The sequence below is a fragment of the Pediculus humanus genome, genomic scaffold (assembly GCF_000006295.1).
Source record: "Pediculus humanus corporis 1103172107910 genomic scaffold, whole genome shotgun sequence".
Taxonomy (NCBI): Eukaryota; Metazoa; Arthropoda; class Insecta; order Psocodea; family Pediculidae; genus Pediculus; species Pediculus humanus.
In genome coordinates this window covers 431,407-441,477 of record NW_002987483.1, presented here as the reverse complement: position 1 = coordinate 441,477, position 10,071 = coordinate 431,407, and the positions used below count along the sequence as shown (strand labels likewise).

Sequence of the window (10,071 nt, the reverse complement as noted above, 5' to 3'; positions counted from 1 at the left end):
AAAATTTTTCAAATAGGAATCGAATCGATAGCAGAAGACGACATTTTCACTTTCTTTCAAGGTTACTTAGAAAAAAAACGGATTTGAATGTGTTGTATTGATTTTACCGTTACGAAAAAATTTTAAAATTCCAACAAAAACAACAGCAACCGACAACCAACAAAATTATTATTATTATTATTATTTTAAGGGATCGATGACCCGAATAATAATAATAATAATAATAATAATAATAATAATAATGATAAAAAAACGGGGGGAAAACCTTTCGAAAAAATTTTTTTTTTTTTTTTTTTTACCGCAGTAACCCAAGCAAACGTTTACGTCATCTTCGCCTTTTTTTTTTTTTTTTTTTTTTAAAACGAAAAACGGGAAACGGGAAACCGGAAATCGAAAAAAAAAGGACGAAAATTCGAGAAAAGGAGGACAAGTGGGAGGAGTAGGAGGAGGGGCGGGAGGATATGGGAAAAAGCTACACCTTTTTTTACCTTTTGTTTAGTCGTCATTTAGTTATTAAACTTTTTCCATTTCTCCTCCTTCCTTCCCACCCTCCCCTCATCCTCCCCCTCCCGGCGGTTACTTTTTTGGACCGATTTCGCTTCGGGGGGGGGGAGCAAGCAGAGAAAAAAACCCATAGAGGAGTCGAACGAGTTTTTTTGTTTTTTCAAACAACGGACCCCGGTGGGCGCGGCTGCAAGTCCTTAATGTCAGTGTCAAGGACGAATACCTGGCGAACGTCCAACCGTGGGTAAAAAACGCAAGAACCGAAAAAAACAGTTCGACCGAACCTGCCCCCCTTTTTTAAAATCCTTTTCCCGATATCGTACCTCCCCTCGACGACGACGACAACAGCATCATCATCATAAAAAAATTCTATTTTTCGATTCCCCTCCATTCATTCATTCATTATTATCATCATCATCATCATCATCATTCGTCAAATTTATTTTTAATCGCGTGAAAATTAAATGAAAAAAACTTTCACTTTCATTTATTCGAAAAAAAACGCGTTTTCACGCACACGCACACGCACACGCACACGCGATTAACAACAAAAAAGATTAAATTTTATTCAAAAGAAAAGAAAACTTCAGCGGTTTTCATCATCATCATTATTATTATTATTATTATTGTTTCTTTTAATTATAAACGTAAACGGGAAAAATAATACGACGACGACGAGTGTAAAAAAAAAAAAAAAAAAAAAAAAAAATAAACACAAACTGCGCAAAATAAATAAATAAAAAAACGAACGTGCGAGCGAACGTACGCCGAACGTCTTTGGATGAAAACCAAAAAAAAAAAAAAAAAAACAATTTACGTCTGTGCGGTGTTTATTTGGCGGTTTCTCGCAAGGTAAGAAAAACAACAGGAGTGAGAGAGAGAGAGAGAGAGAAACGATTTCGTTTTAAGTCCAAATGTTTGTCGTTTGTCGTTTGTTTGTTACAAATAATAAAGAATGCGACACGGAGGGGGGAGGAAAATTTTTTTAAACTTCGAAAAAACCAGGAAAATCAATAATTGGATCCTTTTTTTTTTTTTTTTTTTTAACACACTCACTCCGCGTTCGGTTTTTTTTTTGGGGGGGTGGTGGTGGTTTATCGTGGGAGCAAAATAAAATTCTAAAAGTTTTTTTTTTTTTTTTTGATTACAATTTAATTCGACAAACTTTCAAAAAAAAAAGGGGGGCAAAAAATGTATATAAATAAATATAATAACAAATGAAACGGAAATTTTTTGGCCTCCCGAACGTGGGATTACCCCTACCCCCCGTGTTCCCCCCACACGATCGCCATGTAAAAAAAAAAAAAAAAAACGTTCGTTCTCGTTTTCGAGAGAGAGAGAGAGAGAGAAAAACCTTGAATAAAAAATGAAACCGTGACGGAACGGAACAAAAAAAAAAAAAATTTGCTGATGTTCTTTCTCAATATCAGAAGTACACGTTCGCAAATCTTTAAAACACACACAAACAATCGAAACGACGACCATTTTGTTTTATTTTTTCTCATAATCTAAACATAAAACATCGCCATCATCATCATCATCGATTGCGAAAACGAGAGTTTTTTCGTTATGAGGAAAAATCATCGCGTGGAAAACAACAACAACAGCTGATAACCCCTAGAAAACCTTTCCTAGAGTTATTTTTCATGCACAAACAGGCGCGGCGGTCACTCATATATATACAGTCAATGAGGCCACCGCGAATAATAATAATAATAATAATTATCACTTATTATTTTTGTTTGTTTGTTTGTTTGTTTGTTTTCATAGCCTGATCCATCCTGATCGTCTTTCGTCGTCATGTAACGATTGAAAGAATGAATTTGATCGATACGACCTGATAAACATGGCGTGGCATGGCAAAAAAAAACACCTTACGCGAAAACGGTTATGAAGAGAGGTTCGTGAACCGTGATGATAAACGCGAATCGACCTCCGCGATATAAACGGATTTGAATCCGGTTTTCGAGGGCAAAATAATAGAAATGTGGCGGCGGTGGTGGTGGGGTGCGGGTGCGCGATTCTATAAATACGTAGTGAAAATCATGTTTGATGATTAAAAAAAAAAAAGAAAAAAGCGTAGAAAATGCCGCAAAATGTTTTTTAAAAAAAAAAAACAAGTTTAAGTTACGGATTTGCTTGACCAGCGCAACATAAAACCAACAACCAACCACACGTTGAGGTTGTTTGTTGTTTGTTGTTGTTGTTGTTTTTCGTACGGTACCTACTATTCTAGTTTTTTTTTAAAAAATCCTGAGAGACTAGTTGTTAAAAATAAATTATTAATAATAACGTTGACGTTGATAAGGAGATAAGAAATTCGAAAGGGGAAAATTCAAACGAGCGCGCGCTCTTTTCTTTCCCCTCCCCCCAACCCCTCGCCATCTCGAACGTATACACCCACATTCCGGGTAGGAAATTCGACTATTATTGAGACTTTTTTTCCACTTTCTGCCTTATCCCAAAAAAAAAAAAAAGTGAAGCTACACGACCTCGTGTGTGTGTGTGTGTGAGAGAGAGAGAGAGAAAGGAATTAATATTTAATCATCATCATCATCTTCTTGATATTTAAATCTCTAATAACGAAATTGATAACATTTGTCGCGATGTACGGCGGTCAACGTGGGAAACGACAGATAAAAACAAACAATATTTTATCATTATTATTAATTTTACCCACGAGAGACACTCGTTAAAAAAAAGGGAAAATTTTTCGCGAAAAAAGGCGTACCTACAACACCCTTACTCGCGCACATTCACGCACCCACTCACTCACTCGCCCGCCCGCCCTCCCGCCCCCTGGCAAATTATTATCACGATTCGTTTTATCTCGTTGTAAATACGAATCCACCGCCTTCTTAGAAAGAGGTAACCAGGTAATTTATTTATATAAAGCTCCCAGAGAGAGAGAGAGAGAGAGAGAGAGAGAGAGAAAATTATTCGCGTGCACGTACTTATCGCATTTACTCTTTAATTATTGAACGTATATGAAAAAAAAAGAAGTAACGATTCGCGCCGCGACTGTTAACAAAAAAACCGTTTTTTTTTTTTTTTTATCTTAATCGTATTTTAAATTTTAATTTTTGACTCTGTCGACAGATAAAAATTTAAAAATTACGAAAAACGCATTAATAACATACATAAACGACAGCAAAAAAAGAAAAATGAATCGTTTTAATCGTTTGCTGTTGAAAATCAAAATCCTTTCATTTGTAATTACATACGATTAAATTAAAAATAACAAAATCAATTAAAAAGGGAGGGGGGGGCAACAGCATGAGCGGCAGCGACGACGACAACAACAAAAGAAAAACAAAAAGAAAAAACATTTGTCCCTTACTATTGTTAAAACTTATGCATGCCAAATAATAATAATAATAATATTAATAACAAAAGCAAGTCATTATTAGAATGATTTGCCCTTTTTTCTTTTCCTGTTAAAATTTTTTTTGTAAAGGAAGACATTTTATAAACGGCAATGCGGAACATTTTCTTTTTTTTAAAATTCGACGTAGTAATAATTTACGCGATTGCGTATACGCAGGATTTGTACTAGATTTCCTCAAAAAAAAATCACTCAAAGAAATTATTATCATTATCATTTGTGACACTAAAAGGCATTACACACAACTAGGACGGGGGGGGGGGAGGACGGGGTTGTGTTAGGCAATTCGCCAATTGGCCAAAAATATTTTTAAAAAAATCAAATTGACAAAAACTTCCTACATATGACTTCCTCAAGGTAAGACAACAACAACAACAACAACAACCGAACGGTCATCACCACAACAAACAAAACTCTCGCGTTATCGGTTCAACGTTCTAAACAAAAAAAAAAAAAAAAAAAAAAAACGTCACACTCCCAACACACTCCGTCATCAAAATAATAAAATCAAAAACCCGAAAATGTTTATTTTTAATTAATATAATAATAATAATAATAATAATAATAATAATAATAATAATAATAAAAAGTAATAATGATAATAGCAACAACAACAACAACAATAAAAGCCAAAAGAAAAAAAAAACTTGGCTCATTTTCTGGCAAGAAAAAAAAAAAAAAAATTCAAACACGAGTAAATAATAATAATAATAATAATAAATTAAGAACAATTAGTTGTTGTTGTTGTTGTTGTTGTTGTCGTCGAGCTTTGTCCTCCATTCAAGAATTTAATAGAGTGGTTTAGCAGACAGCTCGGAAGCTCGCCTTGTAAAAATTAAATCCCTACGGTTAAGTATATATATAAAAAAAAAAAAGATTTTTCTAGAATAATTACGTAGACGAATTACGTTTGACGTAAATCGTGGATCATTAGTATATTATCTGTATACAAAAAAAAAAAAAAAAATTAATTTTTTTTCCCAAATTACTATATAACGAAACAAACACAAAGCGCGCGAGATGGCATTTATTCGTTTGTTTTTGTTTGTTTAACTTTCGACAAAGCACAAATCACATCTTCTTCTTCTTGACCTGTCATAACCTAAATGGTGTTCGGACAATGTTTAAATGTTTAAAAAAACAAAATGTGAAAACAACAACAACAATCAGTGATGTGGTAAGAACAAAAACTGTGTGTTCGATAGTCGAGATTGATTTAAATGTTCCAGCCCATTCCAGTTCCGGTTCTTTGTGTAAAAGACGTGTAGTCTTGAAACCTTGAGCACCTGCTCGTCGAGGGTCAAAACATTAATTTTGTATGTGATTTTAAAAATTTAAAACCTATCCTCGACGTCCTTGCCATTTTTTTTTTTTAAAATGACGACGATTATTATTATTATTATTTTAAATAAAACAACAACGACAACAACATTAACAACAGGATCGACGGAAAAACAAATAAAAAATTTAAACGTTTACTTTTAATCAAAATTGACTTTGATCTAACGATGCAGGACGATGAGATTCGTCATTTTCTTACAATTTTTAAAAAGTCGAACCTAATGGAAACCTTAGAAAATCCTTTTGAATCAAATACGAAAACAAAGCGAAACATTCAAATTAAATTCCGAGGCACAACACACATTGAGAGGGGCGTTAACTTTAATCCCAGAAAAGGAAATAATAATAAAAAAAAATTTACACAAACAAACAATCAGTCATTTGAATTTTTACGAAACGAATAATAATAATAATAATAAATAAAATAATTAAATAAAATAATAATTAAAAATCCCTAATGAGATTTTTTTAAATTTTGAAAATGAAAAACCTACGCACACACTTGCACACATTTTTAAACACAAAGTTTTGCGGTCGTTTTTACAGTCCCCCAATAAAAAAAAAAAAAAAAAAAAAAAAAAAAAGTTTGATTTTAATTTTTTTTAAAGTCTCCCCCTCTCCCACTCCCCCCCCGTCGCCCTTTCTCCCCGTAATACCTTGAACAATAATAATTGGTCACTGACCGTGGTCGAGGTTTCAGGTTTATTTAGCTTGAACTATAATGCCTTGATTGAGTAGTCTGGAAAGCTTTTTTTTTTTTTTTTTTTTTTTTTGTTCTTGTTAAATTCCCTATCTCGACTCTGTATATACGCATATACAGGCACGCACGCACACGCACACGCACGCATACATAAAAAAAATTTTTTTTATATATATTTGGCAATTTGTCTGATCCTTTGTTGATATTATTATAAACTGGCCTTGTAAAGCCATTTCTTGGTTGAGTAAATTTTAAAATTCTTTTTTTTTCCTCATCATATGTTAAATAAATAATTTAATTTAATTTAATAAATAAATAAATTTAAATAAAGTTCTTTTTTGTTTCAAATTCATAAACTTGTTTGACACAAAAAGATCTGTTGAACTTTTTTATTTCAGCAAATCGAATCAAAAGTAATGAATTATTCATTTAATACAAATAATAATGGCACAAATAAATTTAGAACAGTTGTATGTGTGTGTGTGTGTGTGCAAAGAAAGTGTAAATAATAAATAATAATAATAAGTAATGGCCATACAAAACTTAATAAATTATAAACAAATGCGAATGAAACCACCACCACCACCACCCAAAAAGGTTTATTCGAATATATATACAAGGTACTTTTTTTTTTTGCAAACAACAAACACTACTGTCAGAACTGTGTACAAACACACACACACACACACACACACACCCTTTAAAATAAAAAAAATTTCTCTAAACTTTTTTAATGAGGATACCACTTATCGAGGAAACTTGTCCACTGATAGATTAATAATGTAAATGTTTTTTTTTTTTTTTTTTTATAAAACCAGTTAATAGAATATGTTTATCCTAATTATTATAGTTAAAAGTATTAAAACAAACAATCAAAGGTGAGGTTATCATGTCATGTGCTTCATTTTAATATTTAAAAAAAAAAAAAAAAAAAATTTTTTTTAATGTCAGTAAACAGGATACGAGAAAGTTAAATGGATGGATAGATGGTGGTGGAAGAGTAATGCAAGATACTTTCATACATTTGTGACAATCATTAAGGTTGAGTGGTAAACCTGTCCATGAAAATTTATACATACACTACTTTTCGGCAAAGCACATTGTGTTTGTCTCTGAACCTTTTCAAACCTTTCAAAAGGTAAAATTTGTAAAATATAAATAAATAAAAATATAAATAAACTTACCGGTATGAGTTCTAAGATGAGCTTTTAAATGAGAACTTTTCCCATAAATCTTGTTACAACCTGTATACATGCACCTATGTGTTTTCTTAGCAAATCCAGAAGTTGAAGTTTCCCCCAAAATGTTATTATTATTATTATTATTAATATTATTATTCCTAATTTTTGAATTTAAAATTGATTTCCTATAAAATTTCTGATTGTAACCTTTCAGGTAAACACAATTAATTTCTTTTTTAGTATTATTATTATTATTATTATTATTATTAGTTTTATTTAATTCGTCTAATTCGTAAATAACGTTCGGCACTGGATCCTGTTTAATCGATGTCAAATCTGTCAAAATTCTGGCAACCATAAATGAATTCGAATGCAATGGCTCGACATTTTCTCCCCTTTCCATTGTTTTCTTTTTCATAAACATCATTTCTTCTAGAAATTGTATATTTTTGTCGAGAGACATGTTAGACGATTCGTGAATTAATGAATCCTTTGTTTTGTTTTTTTTATCTGATAAATCCAATGGAAGTGCCATTGAAAAATTGACGGGATCTTTACCGCGAGACATAGAGAGAAGACACTGAGCAGCAAAGTTAATATCCATGTCTGATAAAACTTTCGTTTTAACTTCTTCATCCATAATTAATAATAATAATAATAATAAATTTTTATTTTTTTAATTTTTTTTTTTTTTCAAATAAAAGTATTTATATATATATTTATTTTTTAAACTGGGCGTGGTTTTTTTTTCCGAAACCGTTTAAAAAAGTTTTTTTTATTTTTATTTATTTTTATTCACTATATATTTTTATTTATTTATATATTTAAATAAAATAATAACTACGCACTTTCACTTGTATTTTTTAAACAAATAATTATCAAGTAAATATTTTTTAACATAATCAATAATAATAATTTTAACCAACATATTATTTTAATATTATTATAAAATTTAATAATAACCGATAATAATAATAAAATGCAGCAAAATAAAATAATGAAGAGAGAGAAAAAAAAAAAAAACAAAAAAAAACAAAACAAAGTTTTCTTTGTTTAAATACGGTAAAAATTTTGCAATGGACTGCGAAGAACAAAACCGACCACAACGTTCCTCTCCGCTTAACTGAATGATCCCGATTGGTCTTCGTTTATTCGATTGAACATGTGCTTGTGTTTGTTAAACACCTAGCGGTCAATTTATTAACTAAAATATTTTAATGGCTTCTATAATACTTTCTTCCATCCTTTCCATTCCTTTCCATTCCTTTCCTTTCCTTTTTTTTTTTTTTTTTGAATCTTAAAAGGTTAAAATTTAAAAACGTGAAATTAAATTAAATTGAATAAATAATTTTTTTTTTTTTTTTTAAAGATTAGTTTCCAAGTCATTTATAGTATATAAGTTTTTTGTTCGCTTTAAAAAATTTATATAATTCTTTACGTTATAATTTCCTATACAGGAAAAAAAAAAAATTTAATTTATATTTAACCGCTTCTGTAATTTTCTTTTTTTCCAACGTAAATTCATTTCATCGTTATTTACGATTTAATATTTTTCTTTCATTATTATTATTAATATTAATATTAAATATAATTATATTATAAATAAAATTGTAATTTTCCGTTATGGTAAAAAGTTGTTTAAATTGTTTTTTTTTTTTTCACTTTACACTAAACCGTACGTTTAAAAACGAGTAAAATTTATTAAAACATAAAAACATTTAACAAATCACTGCTATTTTTACTTGAAAAAACTAATTTAAACTGAAAAAAAAATTTAAATCACACCGTTTTAAAATTACGTTAACGACCGACCGCCATTAAATGGTGCGAAACTAAAAAGTTTAGCCAACTTAAAATCCGTCGCGGCTATGATTTATTACGTCATAGAGTAACGATAATTCCACGTCTGACCATAGAGTACCAACATAATTTCCCTCGTTGTTTACATTTTTATATAATATAATAAACAAAAATATTTTAAACGTTTTAAAATTTATTTATTTATTTATTTATTATTATTATTATTCGCTCACAAAATTTATTACTTATTATTATTATTACTTGTAAATTAATTTATTAATGTTTTTTTTTACAAATTAAAAATATTTATAATAAAACAATTAAAATAATTATATAAATAATTTCCAACACATTTTTCATTTTAAAGACAAATATTATTTTATTATTATTATTATTATTATTTATTTATTTATTTATTTATTTTTATTAACATTATAACATTTAAAGAATTTATTTCTTATTTTTTTACATAATAAATTATTATTAAAAATTTTATTTATCTTTTACAAATAAAACAACTAAATTTTTTTTAAAAGTTTGAAAGCTAATTATTATTATTATTATTATTATTATTATTATTATTAATAAATGTATTGTCAGTGCAATGATAATTATAATAAAAAATAATGAATTTAATCAAATAATAATAATAAAAATATTTAAATAATTATTAATTAATTAATGGGAATATATATAAAAGGCTGATTGATTTTATTAATAAGAAACAAAATAATTAATAAATTATCAATAAATAAATAAATCAATCAATCAATCGATACATAAGATATTTTATAATTTTAATATTAAAACTCTTCTTCCAACATGAAAAAAAAAAAAAAACAATAATAATAATAGTTATTTATATATATAATTTTTTTTATTTATTTTAATTAATAAAGCTTTAATAAACTTTTTTATGTATTTATTTATTTATTTAGGACAGCTCGAGTAAAATTCTTTCCAACACGGGTAATTAATAAAATTTAAACTTTTTTATTACCCGTAATTAAATAATAATTCGTTTTTCTTTCTCTTTTAATACAAAAAATAAAATAAAAATTGAAATCAATCAATTCAATAATCAATTCAAATCAATATACAAGAGAGAATATAATAAATAATAATTAAATGGATAAATTTACACAAAAAAAAAATTAACA

At 28.6% G+C, this 10,071-nt stretch overlaps 1 protein-coding gene across 1 annotated transcript; it reads right to left on the bottom strand.

The window, feature by feature from the left end:
* Positions 1–6,999: 6,999 nt before the first annotated feature.
* Positions 7,000–7,751, bottom strand: Phum_PHUM399820 (uncharacterized protein; the record flags this gene model as incomplete). The annotated part of the gene is made up of 2 exons (XM_002428709.1): positions 7,000–7,058; positions 7,115–7,751. The coding sequence occupies 2 exons, from the start codon at positions 7,749–7,751 to the stop codon at positions 7,000–7,002; spliced, it is 696 nt and encodes a 231-aa protein (XP_002428754.1).
* Positions 7,752–10,071: the final 2,320 nt, after the last annotated feature.